Below are 19996 nucleotides of genomic sequence, written 5' to 3' on the forward strand. Positions count from 1 at the left end.
CAGGCTCAAGTTTCACCTGCTCTAGAGTTGTGCAAGGACATCTCTGAACAGGTTGCTTAGAAAATATCTCCACTCCTACCTTAAGAGCTTTTATGGTGCAGTGGTTAGTGTCCCTACTTCTAAACCAGGAGACCCAAGGTCAAGCTTGTCCTGCCTCAGAGATACGTCATTGCATGTCTGAGTGAATTAATTAAAAAAGCTTTAAGGGCATTAGAAGGTTCAAAAAAAGGTTCATTTCACAGATTCCTGGAATGATGGTGTTATCATACGAGACATATTGAGCCTATATGCGTTACCAGTGTAAAAGATTAAGAAGTGATTTTACTGAAATGTATTCGATTCTGAGGGAAACAGAGTGAATGGTCAGAAGGTATACCCTTATGTGAGAGACTAGAACTAAGGGACAATTTGAAAATAAAAGTATCTCTCCAAATTAAGATTTTGATTTGATTTATTATTGTCACATGAACGGAGATAGTGAAAAGTATTGTTTTGCATGCAAGTCAAGCAAATCACACCTTATCTAAGTACCTCAGGGCAATGGAACAGAATGCAGAATATAGTGTTGCATGTTTTCTGTTAAAGCTGTTGGTTTGTGAAATTCTCTTTCCCCAAGATGAGCGGATGCTTTTAAGACCAAATTAGATTGATTCTTCATTAACAAGGGAATCATGATGGTAGACAGAAAAATGTTAAGAGCACATTCAACTCCTCCATGGCAACTTCCTCATAGTTGTCCTACCATTCTCCAAACATTTCAACCTATATAAAACTCAACCAAAAGCATTCTACATATAACTATGACTTACTCAATGACTATTCCATATCTTTAGCATACTTTCCAATATACTTTAATGTGTTGAGTATATTGGCTGCTGTCGTAATGTTAGCAAGAGAATTAAAGCCATCTCATATATCTTCAAATCAGGTCTTATAATTTCATTTTCCCTCTGCTACCAATAACAACTTCATGAATCATACTGCCCTATTCAGCATTTAATATTTTTCAGTGCATCTCCACTTCTTTCAGCCTATCATGGACCCTAAGATGGAGGAACATGGTGCCTGTTTTGTCATTCAATGACATCATGTCAAATCTGATAATCCTCAAGAAGAATTTTATGCCTTTTCTCCATAACCCTTGGTTCCCTTACTGATTACAAAATTGTCTATCTCAACCTTGAACATATTTAATGACTCAACTTTTGCAGCCCTCTATGATAAAGAAGTAACTATAGGTTGGTTAGCTTACATCTATCATTGAGAACATGCAGAGTCTATTATAAAGGATGTAATAATGGAGAATTTACATAATATAATTGAGCACACTCTGTATAGCGACAGACTCTCAACCCTCAGAAGAAACTGCTCCTCATCTTTGTTTTATATAGGCAACCCTCTAAACTGAGATCATGTCTTTTGGTCCTCGACTCACCCACAAGGGGAAACAACCTGTCCACATCTCTTTTCTAAGTCCTCTGAGAATCTTGGAAGTTTCAGTAAAGTCACCTCTCATTCTTCTAAACTCTAATAAGTTTAGGCCCAACCTGCTCAACTTCTCATAATCCTTACCCAGGATCAAACTTAGTGAACCTGTTCTCAACAGCCCAATTGCCAGTATATCATTCCTTAGACCAAAATTGCCCACAGTATTCTCAATGTGATTTGACTAATGCCTTACATGATTTTAAGCAAAAGTTCCTCTATTTTTATACTCCACTCCCTTTAAAATAAAAGCCAACTTGCCATTTTTTTCCCCTTTTACCTGATCTTCAATGCTAGGCTTACACAAGATCTTCCAAGTCACTCTGTATTATAACTTTCTGCACTATTTTTCCATTTAAATAATACTCAGTCTCTCTATTCTTCCTTCCAAAGTGTTTCACATTACATTCTTCCACGTTATATTGTAATTGCAACAAAAACTTTAATAGTCTCCATTCCTCTGCAGACCCTTTGTGACATTCTCGCCAGTTGCCTTCTGACCTACTTGTGTCATCTTCAAACCGGGCTATAATATATTCATTTTCTGCACAGTCATTTACACTAAATAATTGTGGTATCAGCTTGACTTCTGTAGTGCTTCACCACCTACAGGTTACCATCCTGAAACTTCCCTTCTTACTGCAAATCTGTCTATTAATTAGCAAATCTTTTATCCATTCTAATATTCTTCCTCTAACACAACGGACTCTTATCTTAATTTGCAGCTTATTGCGTACTATCTGATCAAACACTTTCTCGAAAATTTTGACACTGTCCTTAACTTGCTTGACTAACCATGGTTGGATTATCCTGTTTTAAGAATCCTTCTTTCTCACTGGAAAGTATCTTTGTTTTGAACAATGAACATTTTGCTTAAATATGTGCATAATCCTTAACCAGCTTTGCTGTTAAGATTCCTTTTGCTAGCATTACCGTAGGCACTGCATCCTTCCTACATTTCCACAACGCCATTCTACTCGGAAACCATGCCTCTATCCAAATCATGTTTTGAAGATGTCGGTGTTGAACTGGGGTGTACAAAGTTAAAAATCACACAACAACAGGTTATAGTCCAACAGGTTTAATTGGAAGCGCTAGCTTTCAGAGCGCCACTCCTTCATCAGGTCGTTGTGGGGCCTGGTGAAGGAGCTGTGCTCGGAAAGCTAGTGCTTCCAATTAAACCTGTTGGACTATAATCTGATGTGTGATTTTTAACTCTATCTAAATCAAAATCATATGCAACTGGAAGAGTTTTACATTTAAACAAAAGTCATCCAGCTGGTTGAGCAAATTGCCAAACTAGTGTTGAAACTGAGGCATTATTGCAGTTATTCACAAGTCTCTTCAATTTAATCCCAGGTCACATGAACAAAAAGACAATGTTTAACTTGCTGCACCAGTCCAACCTCTGATTATGAAGGCGCTATTATTTTAACAAAGCTCCTATGTTTCTTTCCCTTTGATTTAATAAAAATCATATTTCTGCAAAGGTTTTCGATGTATAGTCATTTCCGTTCATTGCTAGACCATGGATACATATTAATTTTGCAAACTTTGAAAGCTGTCTGATTGTTCTCAACAAAATAACATTAAGAAGGTTCAAATAAAGCAGTACAAAGTCCAACTTAGCAACCTCTTCCAGCATAGCATTTCTCGGACTCTGGCCTTTTGAGCATTCCCTTTCTCTCCATTACTGGAGCCCATGATTTAGCCATTTTGGGCACAGAATTTCCACCTTCCTTTACTAACCTTTTTAAACTCATGCTTGATCAAGGTTTTGGAGATGTATTTACTATCACTTGTATGGCTTGATTGGCATTTAATTAATCCTATGCCTTTGTGAAATGCTGTTCAAAATTATTTTATGCTAACAGGACTAAATGACTGCGATTGTTGTTGGCACGGAGTTCTTCAGGAGGATTTCAAAACTGATATTTTGTGGCGCCTCATTATAAAACACACAGAATTCTCTGCTCACCATTTATCAAGTGAAGATTGATTTTCGGTAACCTACAAAATTTAAGTTATAACTGTTCACCTGATGTGAATAACTACAAATTGATAACATGTAAAGCACACGTTAACATAGATGACTGCTGCTGCCTTCGAAAGGAATATAGCAAACTATAAAAAGGAAGAGTACTTTCAATACTATAACCAGAGGCTTCAGTTTGCAATTAATAACGGCACATTTTGTTAAGCCAAGTGATATCACAATTCACACTTACTCCTATTTCCAAGCGTGATCCACTTTTGAGAGGGCTTGACAGAATAAATGCTGAACGTTTGACTCCTTGTGGAGAGACTAGGACTGGAGGACATAATCTCAGAATAATGCGTCACCCATTTAAGGAAGAAATTAAATGGAATTTATGGCAGTAAATTTGTGGCATTCGGGGTCGTTAAGCATATTCAAGGCTGACACAGTCAATTTTTTTTTTAAATCAGTAAGGGAATAGTGTGTTATGGAGATAAGGCAGGAAAATGGAGTTGAAGATCATCAGATCAACCATCATCTAACTAAATGGGTGGAGTAGAACTGGTGGATGGAATGGGCTACTTCTGCTCCTACACATTATGACTATCTTATGATATTACTGCTTTAGCCACTGATGAACTGAGACAGAGGTGATGCTGCGGAGGTGGAAATAGGTGGGCCTAGTTCATGGCATGAAATGAGGTCAAAAATAAGGTTCAAACGTGACATCAAGGTTGCAAACACTCTTGACACGGTCCTAACCAATGATGTACGATCAAGCAATTTTAATAGTTATGGGGCAGTTGACAGGGCTGTTCCTTGTCACCATTGCTTTTCACACTAGTGATCAAACCTGCTGGTGAAGGCAATATGCAGGGATCCCAATTAACCACTCCAGAAGTGGGGACTTAGTCACATAAGATTGCACTGTATGAGGATGACATTCTCGTCTTCTTATCAACCCCAACAGTCTTAGTGCTACACCTAATACAATGTATCAATCTATTTGGTGGCTTATCAAGTCATAGAGATGTACAGCATGGAAACAGACCCTTCGGTCCAACCCGTCCAGGCCGACCAGATATCCCAACCCAATCTAGTCCCACCTGCCAGCACCCGGCCCATATCCCTCCAAATCCTTCCTATTCCATATACCCATCCAAATGCCTTTTAAATGTTGCAATTGTACCAGCCTCCACCACTTCCTCTGGCAGCTCATTCCATACACGCACCACCCTCTACGTGAAAAAGTTGCCCCTTAGGCTTCTTGGGTTATAAGATCAGTTTTGCGAAGTCAGAGGCCATGCCCATGGGTGGTCTCCCGAGAGTGCCAGATCCTGAGGACGGATCTTGGTTCCCTTTTAGAGAGCTTTCTCCACTTATGATTTGGAGATGCCATTGTTGGACTGATGAAGGAGCGTCGCTCCGAAAGCTAGTGTACTTCCGATTAAACCTGTTGGACTATAACCTGTTGTTGTCTGATTTTTAACTTTCTCCACATATGTATATTTATTACTCCTATTTTTGATCGGCTATTTAAAACCAATTTTGCCCATTTATTCGATAGAATCAAGCAGGACCTTTGTAGATGGGTGGCACTTCCGATCTCTTGTTTAGATCAGATAGCCCTCATCAAAATGAGTATTCTGCCCCACCTGTTGTATCCTATGCGAATGCTTCCTCTACTTTTTACTAAGCAAATATTTAGAAGACTTAGCAGCTGGTTTAATTCTTTTATCTGGTATTGCAAGTGGCCTCTAATTAAATTGACTAAATTGCAGTTACCTTACACGAAGGGTCTGTTTCCATGCTGTACATCTCTATGACTCTATGACTGGGACAAATGGGCCTCCCAGATATAAAAAGCTACCAGTTAAGCTCGTTGCTATCTTATGTGAATGATTGAGCCCGGGGGGCCCTTACTCACTTTGGTTGGACATTGAAGCATCTCAGGCAGGATGCCCCCTTATTAGCGTGCTGTTCTTAGACAAAATATGAGAACAGTTAAGGAATATTGCCATAGCCCAATAGTCATCAATACTATCAAGGCATGGAGGGCAATGCGTCAGGGTGAGGGCAATATTGCCAAAACATTATTTTTGATACCCATAGTTGGTATGAGGGCTTTCAGCCAAGGATGATGGACTCTAGGTTTAAACAATGGGCAGCTAGGGGTGTGTCTTGCCTGGGTGATTTATTCAAAAGGGACATATCGATGTCCTCTGACCAGTTGGCTCAGAAATATGAGTTGCCCAGTAGGGACCTCTTTTGTTTTTTTCAAATTATAAACTTCATACAAAAAGAGACCGCACTTCCAACTGACCCTTATTGGGCCGACACGGAGAAGAGGGTGTTGAGTGCTGAGGATACATTATCTGTTAGCAACGCTTATCATCTATTGGGAGAGGGTCCCTCGGACAAGACCGAACAGCTCTAAGGTATGGGAGAGGGGTTGCACGTTGAGATTTCTTCTCAAATATGGGAGGATATCTGGGAAAATGCAAGAAGGATCTCAATTTGCAACAGGACCCACGCCTTGCAATTAAAGGTTCTTCACAGAGTCCATCTGATCCCAGACCGCCTCACTAAATTTAAAGTGAGAGCATCTCCAATGTGTCCTAAACGTAAAGTGAGCATGTGCACGCTTAACTCATTGTCTTTGATCCTGCCACAACAGCAGGCATTCTGGAATGCTGTGGTAGGCAAAATAGAGAAGGCCTTGGGGATGGAGGCAGAGATTGTCCCGTTTTCTCTTCTTCTGGGCTTTGTTAATTCACTTTCATTAGATACACATTTTAAAAAAAGGCTTTTCAGTATCCTCACTTTTTGTGCCAAAAGAACATTTTATTAGGGAGGTGTCGGAAAATTCCCTGAAGCTGGTCGGCTGGCGTAAGTTAGTCATGGAGCACATTCCCTTGGACTTTCTTATGAGTATGGTGCACCATAAAACTGAGAATTTCTATAAGATGTGACAGCCCTTTTTGGACTAACTGGGCACAGATTTGTCAGCCATACTAATAAGAGCTGGAAATGTGATGCTGGAAAAGCGCAGCAGGTCAGGCAGCATCCAGGGAACAGGAGAATCGACGTTTCGGGCATAAGCCCTTCTTCAGGAATGGGGAAAGTTTGTCCAGCAGGCTAAGATAAAAGGTAGGGAGGAGGGACTTGGGAGAGGGGCGTCGGAAATGTGATAGGTGGAAAGAGGTCAAGGTGAGGGTGATAGGTCAGACTGGGGTGGGGGCGGAGAGGTCGGGAAGAAGATCTCAGGTTAGGAAGGCGGTGCTAAATTTTTCCAGCAGGCTAAGATAAAAGTATAGGCCACCAAATAATATCACATTGGGACGGACAACAAACACAGAAATAACTAATGCCTGTAAAAACAGTATGACTATTATCATGGGGGATTTTAATTTATATGTAGGTTGGTTGAACCAGTTTGGTCAGGCAAGCCTTGAGGAGGATTTCATCGAGTGCACCCATGACAGTTTTCCTGAACAGTATGTAATGGAAGCAATGAGAGAGCAAGCCATCATTGATCTGGTCCTGTATAATGAGACAGGAATAATTAATGACCTCAAAATGGGGAGGGGAGGGTACAGAATGCTGATAGGGGAGGGGAGGGTACGGAATGCTGATAGGGGAGGGGAGGGAGCCTCTATATGCCATGGCAATTCTATGTAATGAATCTGGTATCCACAGGGGAGGAACTACAAACATACATAAAAACATTTGCACTCGATGATCAAGGGCTAATACTTTGTTTTGCTGAGCTGTGTTACACTTATTATCATTTTTATTACTGTTAAGATATTTCTTTTTTAGCTGAGTTATTAGTTGATATTTATTTACGCAATTAGCAAGTTTTTTTAAATATTAATTTGAATTGTTTGGTTTTGTATTTTTGTAATATTCAAAAACAATTTCCTTTTTTCGAATAAAAATATATTTTAAAAGAAAAGTTGCAAGTAAACAGGTTCCATTTCAGACAATTGCCAGGAGGGATAAAATTGGAAAGTTGATAGATAACAATAACTTTAGTTATTGCAATATATATTTTAAGGAAAGTTTTGCTCTTCAAATAAGCAGCCTGCTGCATCAGATGCAAAGAAAAGACTCCATTTACAAAACAAAATCTGTTCAACATATTGTCAACATATCTAGATTTGTTGCAAATATTTAATGGTAAGCTATGTATCTAAAAACAGCAAGCTTAACTTATGCAAGGCAGATAACATTTAAAAGAAAATTCATAGATTGAGGCATTGATGATTACGCCTGCCTTCGTTGCCTATCCTTAATTGCTCACAGGGCAGTTAAGATTAGTCACATTGTTGTGGGTCTGAAGTGCATGTAGGCTTGACCAGGTGAGGGTGGAAGATTTCCTTTAGTGAACTGGATCAATTTTCCCAACAGTTGTCAATGGTTTTATGGTCATCATTAGACTCGTAATTCCAGATTTTTATTGAAATCAAATCTGGATTTCAAGCCAGGTCCCAGAACATTACCTGGGTCTTGTAGTAACAGTCCAGTGATAATACCACTAGATCACTGCCTCCCCTGAAATAGAGGCTTGTATCACAAGCCATGAGAATCTCCTAGGACTACTTTGCCTTTCTGGATTGGAGAAAAATGTCACGTTTCACTTTGTACACTCAGTGTACACTTGTCCCAAATTAGCTTGAGGAATTTAATTTGGACTCTTTTAGGAGATAATATTAGAGCAGTGGGCTGAGGCAAAAAGGGGGTTAGATAGGTAAGCATGACAATATGTTGAAGTGTGTCAGTTTAACTGTCAGGATGGAACTGTTTCAACAGTATTTTTATTGCCCTTTTTCTAAGTTCACACCATATTTCAATAACACATTTAATACCTTTTTTTTAAGTCTCTGGTTTTCCTTTTCTAGCTCCAGGATCTTAAAATTACTGCCATCTGTGGAATCCATGACATTGCGAAGTTCATCCACAGTTTTGAGCAGAAATTGATTTTCTTTCTCCATCTTAAGCAAACGACTTGAGGTCAACTCATTCACTTCCTGGCTCAGAGATTTGTGTGCCCCTGCAAACAATTAAAAACAAAATGGGGCAAAATTATGTATTCACATATCAATGAAGAATTGCCCATAGCTTTTACAGCCACAAAACAGTAATCCCAATATTAATAGTCTAATTTAGCTAATCAAAGTTAGTATACTAGAAATGAATTTCAATTCAATCAACTGAATAAGTACTCTGACCATTAATCTTAAAACCTACATATATTCTAATTGTTTCAGTGTATATCGTATAAATAGTTCAAGTATCAGGCAATATCATTAAATGTTTTATCATTACTTTCCCTAAAGTAAATTTCTCCATTAAAGCACATACGACTGTGAATAGCATAATGACATGGATAGAGAACTGGCCAGCAGACAAGAAATGAAGAGTAGGAAGAAACAGGTAATTTTCCAAGTGGCAGCTCGTGACAAGTGGGAGTACCACAGGGTTTATTGATTGGACACAAGCTAATCACAATATGTATTAAATGGTATATTAATAATGAGGGAACTAAACACAATATCTCCAAGTCAGCAGAAAACAAAACTGGGTAGGAGGGTGAATTGAGAGGAGGATGCAGACATACTTCAATGTGATTTGGACAAGTTGAGTACAAGCAAATGCACGGTGGATGAAGTACAAGATGGATAAATGTGAGGTTATGCTCTTTAGTAGCACACACAGGAAGGGGGTCACTTATCTGAATGGGGATAGATTGGGAAAGGGGAGAGGTACAATGAGACCCGGGTGTCATTGTACACCAGTCACTGAAAGCAAGCATAAAAGTGCAACGGGCAGTGAAGGCAGCAAACGGTATGTTGGCCTTCATAGTGAGAGAATTAGTACAGGAGCAGGAATATCTTGCTGCAATTGCACATGATCTTGGTGAGACCACACCAGTGTAGTGTGTGCTGATACAGTCCCCTTATCAGAGGATGGATACTCTAGTTTGAGGGAGTGCAGCAAAGGTTTAGCAGACCGTTGAGGGATGGCAGGCCTATGTCTAATGAGAATCAGTTACACTTTTAGTTTGTGTGCGCGCACACGTGCGCGTGTGGGCGGTAATGCGTGCGCACGCACGAACACTTGCATATGAAATCTATAAATTTCCAACAGGACTGAACAGGGTTAATCCAGGAAGGAGTTCCTGATGACCAGAATTACAGAACCAGGGTCACAAGCTAAGGGTATGGCATTAGGTCATTTAGGTCTGAATGAAGCGAAATTTCTTCTCCCAAACAGTGGTGAAATCTGTGGAATTCACTACCACAAAAACGGGATTGAGGCCAAAACGAAATGTTTTCAAGGTGTTAGATATAGGTCTTAGAGCTAAGAGGATCAAAAAGGTACAGAGCAAAAGCAGGAACAGTATACGGAGTAAGGTGATCAGCCATGTTCATACGGAAAGGTAGAACAAGCTTGAAGGGTTAAATGGCCTACTACTGTTCTATGTTCTACAGCTTTGATTGACAGCAAACTTGCTTCCACCAATTCGGCACTAAATCCAAATCACTGGAACCTGTGTAAGTGCCACCCAGAACCAAATTTCCATTTCTCCTTCACTGTTGTTTTTCTGTAGTCGGGTAGTTATAAATTGAGAACTGAATGGTCCAAGGGATCACTGACACAAGTGCATCAGTCTACGAAGTCATGAATTGCATTCCAATGGACTACCCCATTGCAATCCTTGTTTCCTTCAATTTCTAATATTTAGGTAACGTATTCAAAAAGTAAATATTGCAAATGCTGGAAACGAAGCAAATCAGGCAGCATCTATGAAGAGAGAAACACAGTTAATATGATTCAGGAATCCTATTTAGTTCTAAGAAAGTAGTGAAGGGGTGAGTGCAAAAGCACAGAAATGGAACATGCACAGTCGAGAGCCTTGTCATCCACAAGGAAAGTAAAACATATTCATTGACAAAACAAATGAAGGCCTCAGTTAAAGAAAGATGGGGTAAGAAACAAAAGATGTTTGTAGAGTGTATGCTAATGGCAGAATCATTAAATAAAGCTGTGACCCAAAACAAAATAGGGACAAAGAAATAGTCTGAAATTCTTCAATTTAATGTTCAGTCCAAAAGTTTGTCAAATTCCTAATCAAAAAGAAGTGCTGCTCCTTTAACTTACAAGCAATAAAATGTCATCTGCTTTCACACATTCACAAACACACTCCAAAGGTCTCAAAGCATTGGAGCTGCTCTCCTTTTACAGACAACTTTAAGTACTAGAGAACATGGACTTATATTGCTTAGGTGATTTGCATGGTGGAGGCCAGGCAAAGCAAAAAGTTGGCCTGCCCCATTTATAATATCCCACTGCTCTTTGTGATATGGCTTGTGATACATACACCTGCAAAAGGTGCAATATGTCACAGATTCACATACAGAACATTGCCTTGCCGTACTTCTGAAAGGTCTCCATACCATAGCACATAGCCTATGGTAATGTTTCATTTCTCTTTTGTGCAACTGCTCAGGAATCCCATCACTGAAAGCTGCACTGTTTCTGATATTCTCCACATAGAATCAGTGTACATATTGCAAATGGATCCAGCAATGACAGGTGCTACCACGATCATCACTGTCGTAAATAAACAATGCAGAAGTCAGGAGTTAAAAAGGCATCAGCAAGCCTAGCATCTATACAGCCACCAGAGGGAGAAGCCTATCAGGATATTGAGGACGACAGCCAGAATATCCTATCCTCACTATAATTTCCTCCAATGACCAAAGTACACTGGAAGTGGAGGCTGAGGATGTCCTGAGAATACTGTAATGAAACTCTGCCATTTGATGCAGCAGGACTTGTACTCTGAAGGAGAAAGAGGTTATCCCATCCTGATGGCGATAAAGGTAACAGCAGCACTTAAGTTTAATGCTGGCTCGTTCAAAGGATCCTCCAGAGGTCTCTGCGGAACCTCCCAATTTTCAATCCACAGATGGATTAGGATGTTACAAATGCACTTTGTCCAAGTTCTCTCATTGTCATCTGTTACTCGTGACAAGGTCAGTGTCCAAGTCCAGGCAGTTAATTTTTCCAATATCACTGCTTTCACACAGAAGGTAACCCCATGATGTTGGCCATTAATAACTTGGTGCAAACGCACAAACACAGTCACTAGAGCAGCAGTTAGGTTTGTTGGGAGACACTGGATAGACTGGATTGAAGGTTGGAGGAGTCAACCAACGTTATCAGTATTATGCGAGCTCTGGCATCTGACCATGGGCAGGGTGGTAGCTGCCATGCAAGTCCAATAGAGTGCTTAGTGGCTACTGAAAATGCTTACAGACCTGCACTCCAGCTACTGGTGCACAGCATCAATGGCAGGGCAAGAGGGGAACACTGAACGTTGACCTCACTCACAGTGCCCTTCCGCTGAAAGAGAAAGTGGCAGCAGGTACCCGACAGAGGAGGAACTACAGGCAGGGGTCCTAAAAGGATTCAACTCAGGTCAGTCCGGATGTGCCTGGATTCTCTAACTCAATCCTGCCTGCAAACTTCAATCCCATGGAAGTTGCAGATGAGGGTGAGCCAGCATCTGAACAGGATACCCTCAGCAGATGTGGGCTCTTAGCCACAAACATACCCTGGACAGTCCACTCATATCTTTGAGGCTATTATAAAGGATGTTCCTTTCATGTAGTAGTGAGATGACAAGGAAAAAGAAAGGGATGTAACAGGTGCTTAGTCTTAGGCAGCCCTCTGAATGCCAGTGACCTGAGGCATTTCTCCTCGACCAGTTGCAGAGACATGCCAGTAATGCGTTCAACAGAATGTGCTCCTGAATTTAGAAAGCTCTGGGGTAGAAGTTTCTGAGCTGGCAGAGGGTGCAGGCAAAAACCTTGCCTGTGCATCCTCCGAGAGATCTGTGGTTTCTTCCTCAGAGGCAGAAGAGGATTTGATGGGTAAAGGACCTGTGCCCTCTGGACTGAAGGCTGTGTGGTGCTGCTGATCCTTGCATAAGAGAGACCATTTATTGTGTGGCAAGGGTGAAAGCTTGAATATCTTAAGAATATGTTGACAGTGGTGGTGGTAGGTGACAGCATGGCACAGAGCAATAAAGCTGGTTTGATTGCCTAGATATGGAAATCATAACATTCCCACTTGAGCAGCCATAGTTCCCTCCAGGCATTTTGAAACATTCTCATCAAAGAGACCGAATATTCTCCTGTTGCTCAGCCTGCCCTGGTGTACAACAGTTTGTCCTGCAATGCAACAAAAAAAAAAGAACTGTGTGGGATGTAAGTAGTTGGAAGAGCTCAGCAGTGGTGCAGGAGCAGGAAAGGTGAGTAGGACATATATTTTCAGAGGATAAGGTAATAACAGCCATTAGTGGTGATGCTACATGCAAAAGTTAGAGTTGTAATCCATTAGCCAAAATCTGTGCAGTGGCATGGTTAGAATAATGGTGAGGTAGCACAGAGAAGACTGTGGCACTTACCTTTGCAAAGCATTAAACATTGTTAAACTTCCTGTGACACTGATGGGTTTCTCTTTTCACCCTGGAAACTACATTGACCACAGGCTATCTCCACTGAGGCTGGATGCATCTAGTGGTGTGGCCCCTTTTGGCAGTTTTTGGCCTTTGGAGGAAATAGCATTCCTCTACTGTAAACCACTAGGAGTACCTGTTGGAGAAACAAGGTGCCAGCTTCTCTTACTAGGCATGTGCTTAAGCAATGGTGTCTAAGCACCACAACATTGGGCGGCACGGTGGCCCAGTGGTTAGCACTGCTGCCTCACAGCGCCTGTAGACCCGGGTTCAATTCCCGACTCAGGCGACTGACTGTGTGGAGTTTGCACATTCTCCCCGTGTCTGCGTGGGTTTCCTCCGGGTGCTCCGGTTTCCTCCCACAGTCCAAAGATGTGCGGGTCAGGTGAATTGGCCATGCTAAATTGCCCGTAGTGTTAGGTTAAAGGGGTAAAGGTAGGGGTATGGGTGGGTTGCGCTTCGGCGGGTCGGTGTGGACTTGTTGGGCCGAAGGGCCTGTTTCCACACTGTAAGTAATCTAATCTAATCTAAACATGAAGGGCAGTTTCTGGCTTGCAGCATTTGAAATAGTGAGCAGCTGGTGTGTGTTAATATGATACCTGTGGGCTAAATGCTAAAAAGTCCCAGTAGTGGTGAGCACCTCCACTTCTGCTGCGACACGACTGAACAAGAATGAAACCACTGAACCCAGATGTATAATTAATGACGTGAACAGCAGATGATTGAAAAGGAAGAGTCAGTATGGACCATGGCTGTTAACCTTCCATGAAACTCCCTGGAAAAATATTTAGCCAAATTATGAGAACATTCAGCCCATTAACTCGGTTTCTCTCTTAGGAACTTCTGCAAACCTTGCCAAATATTTCTAGCATTTTAAGTTAGTATTAGAATGCATGCTCATCCTAGTAACAGCATTGTTAGCAAACTAATATCAATGGAACAGTACAGAACCAAAGTCTCTGATAAAATGTTTCAAAACTTATTTTCTGGAATGGCTCCAATGAAGTGAACAAATATTACCTGGAAAAAGTATTAATCAACGTAACAAGTTTAACATAACTTCGCTTACCCTCAGACACTTCAGTGGTCTTGGATAACTGCTCTAGTTCCCAACCCAAATGTAATGATTCATCCATGCTCTGTTTCTGAGCCATTTCAAGGGTGAGGTTTTCTTCCATTAACTCCTCAATACGCTTTCTATCTGTGTCACGCACCTTAATTGAAAAAGCAGACGTCAAACGAATCTAAGTAGCACTTTGTAGTTGAGGGATAGATTATGAACTAAATTAGAATGTAAAGATGTTTGTACAAAGACGCATTATATTTATAATTAATGAAATATCCATAATACATTTTACAATATGCACTTCCTGTCTAGTTTATATATATTATACAGAACATATCCAATTTTTGAGTGGATGAAGTAAAGACACCAATGTGACTAAGATATTATTTTATTAGCAAATATTTCATTTATACTACAAATTCATAGAACACACGCCTCTGGTTCAAAGAGGTTCAATTTGCTGACAGGAATTGTCCTTTTCCTGATATTTGTATAATGCTACTTACGTCACAGTCATCATGCTAGGATATTGTTTTTATTTACAAGCATTTCCCAAGTTGCGAACAGGTTCCATTTTGGAGTCCATTCGCAAGTTGATTTGTACCCATACTGCAGCACAATGCAAAGCAAATATTCGTTAGTACAGGAAATGTTCATATGTTAAGTCTTTAAAATTACATTTTGTATGGGACCATGTTTAAAAACACGTGCTCTTAAGTCGAATGTTTGTCAGTCTAAACTTCCTTTAATACAAACTGTAAGATCGTAAGACAAATAGGATAATAATAAATAAGAATAATAGGCCATATGCTCAACCAATAAGTGCATGCCTGATCTGATTGTCACCGTACCTCTACTTTTTGCCTATTCCTCATAACCCTCGATTCCCCTTTCCCCTCTCCTACATTTCCATTATGAAATATTTAGTGGGAAAGGCAAGATTCTAGCTATGGGTGGAAAATAAGGGGAATAAATGGCCTAAGGGAACTTGGCAACAGAAATAAGTGAACAACAAAGCTCTGAGAGGAGAAAAATTATATAAAGTTCAAAGACTCATTAGAACTAAAAGTGAAGCATATTTAAGATTAAATTTCTAAAACTGCAAAAAATTAAATAACATTTGATAAATAAATTAAAATAAAACTTGCCCACAGGCTCAAAGAATTACATTATAAATATGAAATTAATATAGTGTTACAACATGGAAGGTCGAACCCCTCTGTTAATTAAACCAAACACCCAGAAAAGCTCACCTCACTTCGTAATCTGTTAAAATGTGAGTGATGGAAAACTCCGAAATCCTACTATTTAAAGAATAAATTATCAATTTATTTTTCTAACTCAAATAGTGAACAATAAACAAAACTATTCACAACTCCAAGCCCCCTTTCTCTTAACTGCTTACTATCTGACTCCAACTCTATAACACGACGCTGTTCCAATTAGACACTTATTAAAATTATATTAACTTAATCTCAAAACCACAGTCTATCATCTTCTATGTCTCCACTTCCTGCTGCTGATCTTCCTGGATCATCTTCTTTCTTTTTACTGAGAGTATGTTTCACTTGAAAAGGTACCTTTGATAGAGAGAGTGTTTTCTCATTTCTTTGAGAACAAGATGTTAGATTGGCAGTTAGCTCTATGGTAGTTTTTTTTTCTCTCTCTCTCTCTCTCTCTGTGGCAGGTGCTGTCTGGCCAATTTTCAATATGGTCCATATTCTTATACCCCATCATCAGATTGTCTCATTGGTCCAATGTTGACAAAACAATAAATTCAAACTCGATTGGATTTTAGTATCCTGGAGCATAATTTAAACTGATAGGTTAAATTCGAATTGTTGTCAAAACAGCAATCAAAGCACAGTTATGTATTTCACAGCCAAATGTTACATATTTTCAATTTTCCAGTGCATTCTGGGACGGCCATCTAGTCATACACAGAGGAAGCTCGATTATCCGAAGGACATGGGCAGGGAGTATTTCGTTCGGGTAATCAAATGTCAGATAAGATAGTTTAGCCAAGCAGTGGAACCTTGCGTTCTTGTCCGGACAATCCGAAATTCAAATAATTGAGGTTCCTTCTGTATACAGGTGTTTGTAATCTTTCAGTTCAGAACAGCACTCTCTCTCTCTCTCTTTTAAAGGTATAGTACATGCCTTCAATTTCACAACAATAGATAGAACATGCCACCTAGAGAAAGGCCCATGAAAGTGGACAGAGACAAGTAGTAGTGATACCTAAACAGGAGTGTTTATTAACAGCCACAACTGGGTAACTACGCATGGGCGCTAATTCTGAAACAGGCAAGCATACAATTTCAAAGACAAAATGCATGCAATTTTGAAAGAGTGTTCATGAATGGAGATGGAGGAGGATGAGGAGGAATCATCCAGAGTGGGGACAGGGGTCAGCTTAGGACCCAGGAGCATCACCCCCACAACCCCCCTCCCGACTCTTCTATCCCTTTCTTCTAGCTCTTCCCCCCCCATCCCCACCCCTCTACCAGGTGTCTATCTATCCCAGGTTCTGGGCTACATTGCACCCCACCCCACCGCCGCCCCAGAATTATATATGCATGCATGATTTAAAGTAGCACATAGTGCACATGCACTGGCGTCAGCAAGCACAGACGATCTAAAACTGGAAGGCTTGAAAGATGGGTAAAAGGTCAAGTATAATGGCATCCGAGTTGAAAATAATTTTCATTGAGAAGAGAATCAAGGTCAATTCCCTGAATGGTGGGACTATCTTACGCTGAAAGATTGGAGCACTGGGCTTGTATACGCTTAAGTTTAGAAGGCTGAGAGGGGATCTGATTGAGACGTATAAGATTATTAGAGGATTGGACACTCTGGAGGCAGGAAACATGTTTCCGCTGATGGGCGAGTCCCGAACTAGAGGACACAGTTTAAAAATAAGGGGTAGGCCACTTAGAACAGAGTTGCGGAGAAACTACTTCACCCAGAGAGTGGTAGGTGTATGGCATACTCTGCCCTAGAAGGCTGTGGAGGCCAAGTCTCTGGATACTTTCAAGAAAGATTTGGATAGAGCTCTTAAGGATAGTGGAATCAAGGGTTACGGGGATAAGGCAGGAACAGAATATTGATTGAGGATGATCAGCCATGATCATAATGAATGGTGATGCTGGCTCGAAGGGCAGAATGGCCTACTCCTGCATCTATTGTCGATTGTCTATATTGACGAACCGACAAGGAAGTGAATGAAAGCCACATTCTTATTGAATAACAGTGTAGATTAATTAGGTCAAACGGTGTATTACTGCTCCTAATTCACTGATGATATCTGGTGAATTGTCAATTAAAAAAAAAAATCAGCATTCCTTGCTTTCTGCCTTTAGATTTCCTACTAGGACTTTGTCCCCTAAGCCTGAGGATTGAGGATCTATCACCTTGATGTTCTGACCATCGCTATGACTTCAACCTTCTCAGTGCAACTGAGGCTTTGTGCCCACCATTTATTTAATACTTCTTATAAACTCAACCCAATCCTAAATCATTTGCATTAATGAAGTATTTATGAAATGTATTTAGTTATACAATACAAGAAAGTTGGAGATGGGAAAGACTTACTGGGTAAAAGGAAGGATAATGGGGCATTGCTTTGTTGAAATGCCTTGCCTACTGGTCACATCCTAACTATGCTGTCCTTATTGAAAACTAAGCCAATTTGAAATCCATAGTAACATCCAAATCCCCTCTCACCTCTGTTACTGTGGCTGATAAAAAAAATTGGTAAAAAAGTAATATTTGGAAGTGAACATCCTATTCACACTGGTCATTTTGATGTATACCATGTCAGACCAATATGTCATTCTGAAGATGGATCACTGGACTGAAGTGTGATTTCTCTTCACAATTGCTACCACACCTGCTGAGATTTTTCATCAATTTCTATTTTTGTTTCAGATTTCCAATATCTGTGGTTCTCTCAGCTTTTTGACTCAATTGCCAGTTTTGCTGTTTTTTGTCCTACTGGGTTATTCTGTGTACTGGCAACCATATATAACGTATGGGCATTTGATTCACCTCTTCACTTTTCCATCAAAAATTAAGCAACTCTCACTTCACAATATTGAAACCTTTTATCCACTGACAACTTTGCAAGTGTCTTCCTGTACTTTGGCATAGTCGTTCAGATATTCAGCTACACCCCAAGTTAGTGTCAGCTACAAATTTCAACAAGATTACCTCTGTTCTAGAGTTCAAATTATTACCATAAACGGAAAGCATTTATTCCAATAAGAGTTCCCATGTTCTGTCAGCCAGAGAAGTTTAATATTGTGTAGAGTTTAATAAAACTGTAGATTTTATAATCTGTAGCTATCTTCCAATCTATCTTGTTATCTTGTCATTATTTCAAGGTCATGTGATAAGATTATCATTTGGTTTGTATAATTCTATATACTGAGCACAATATCACCGAAATTCAAGTCATTCTCTATCGATTAAATCTACTAATCCTTTATTTTTTCGATCTCATTTTTCCAAGAAGTTTAGCATCCACACACAAACAGAACACCACCACCAGAATTCTTTCTGTCAATCATGTGATCTGTCATAAGCAAGATCTCTTAATACATACATGCAACTAATGCATATTTAACAAACAATCCTGCAAGAAATTACACCTACCATCTCCATATCATGTAATTTAGCCATTAACTGCAGATTCTCTTTCTCGAATTCATGCAATTTGTCACAACGTGCTCGGGCTCCCTCAAGCTGGTCTTCCAACATTATTTTTGTCTCTAACAAGATTTTGTTATCTTCTTTTAACTCCTGAAAGTTTTAAATACTAAAAATATTAAGATATTCTACTGCAGAAAGAAATATTAACTGGCATTTATTCTATAGCACAACATACCTCAGTTCTTGCTTTGTAAAATTCTATGTCATGCAGTCGATCTTTGTACCGTATAACTTCACTTTCAAGCTTTTCAACTTTAATTGCTTTTTCACGCAATGAATCAAGTTCATCCCGATATGCCCTAGCAGAACGAGCATCTGACTGAAGTTGCAGGTTCTGGGAAGTAGATAGTTAATTTCAGAACACAGTAGTGAAAACAATTATTTTATGCAAGTCATGAGCAAGTTTTCATAACATAAAGACTAAAGTGGCTAAATTAACAATAATCTATAGCCAGAAGGTTTCAATTTCATGTTTTAACGAGAAATTTTAGTATACTATGACAAGATTGGGAAAATTTTAATTTCTGTTAAATAATGCTACACAGCAAAAGTACATGAATTTTGGAAACCGACAATTCATATTCCAAGAATACAATGCTTATACTAATTACAGGAGAAAGTGAGAACTGCAGATGCTGGAGATCAGAGCTGAAAATGTGTTGCTGGAAAAGCGCATTCCTGAAGAAGGGGTCATGCCCGAAACGTCGATTCTCCTGCTCCCTCCTGGATGCTGCCTGACCTGCTGCGCTTTTCCAGCAACACATTTTCAGCTCTTATACTAATTACAGTTCATTTACAGTGGCACACAGTTAATCTGGAAATTACATTTGTACCACATACACACCTCTTGCTGAAGTCTTTTTACTTCAACTTCCATCTGTTCCACCTCCTGTTTATAATCCAACAATTGCTCGGTTTTCTCCTCCCTCAAAATAAAAGAATTTAAAACTTAAAACAAAATGAAGACTGCATTATTTATAAATGGTCACAGAACAGATTACAATGCTGATACATCTCCAACAAATCTGTAAAATTCTGTACATGAACATTGTAAAAATAAAAATGCCAAACATGTTTAACATATGCTTTCGTAACTGAACTGTGAAACAAAAATGGATTGTGTATTATGGACCATGAACTCCTTATAAGTTTTTTAAGCCACGTCTTTCTGCTCTCAATTGCTCTGAAGTGCACTGCCATTTTTTTCTATGTTCAATTTGCT

At 39.7% G+C, this 19996-nt stretch overlaps 1 protein-coding gene across 13 annotated transcripts in view; it reads right to left on the bottom strand.

The window, feature by feature from the left end:
• Positions 1–19996, bottom strand: part of LOC122552880 (girdin-like) — a 402403-nt gene that overhangs the window by 218080 nt on the left and 164327 nt on the right. For all 13 annotated transcript variants that reach the window (XM_043696008.1, XM_043696001.1, XM_043696009.1 and 10 more), the window contains exons 9-13: positions 19619–19700; positions 18950–19108; positions 18718–18864; positions 14065–14209; positions 8335–8519 (exon numbers count right to left, since the gene is read on the bottom strand). In XM_043696008.1, the coding sequence (XP_043551943.1) occupies positions 8335–8519; positions 14065–14209; positions 18718–18864; positions 18950–19108; positions 19619–19700 (718 nt within the window). The remainder of the gene's footprint in view (positions 1–8334; positions 8520–14064; positions 14210–18717; positions 18865–18949; positions 19109–19618; positions 19701–19996) is intronic.

The sequence above is a fragment of the Chiloscyllium plagiosum genome, chromosome 9, assembly GCF_004010195.1.
Source record: "Chiloscyllium plagiosum isolate BGI_BamShark_2017 chromosome 9, ASM401019v2, whole genome shotgun sequence".
Classification (NCBI taxonomy): domain Eukaryota; kingdom Metazoa; phylum Chordata; class Chondrichthyes; order Orectolobiformes; family Hemiscylliidae; genus Chiloscyllium; species Chiloscyllium plagiosum.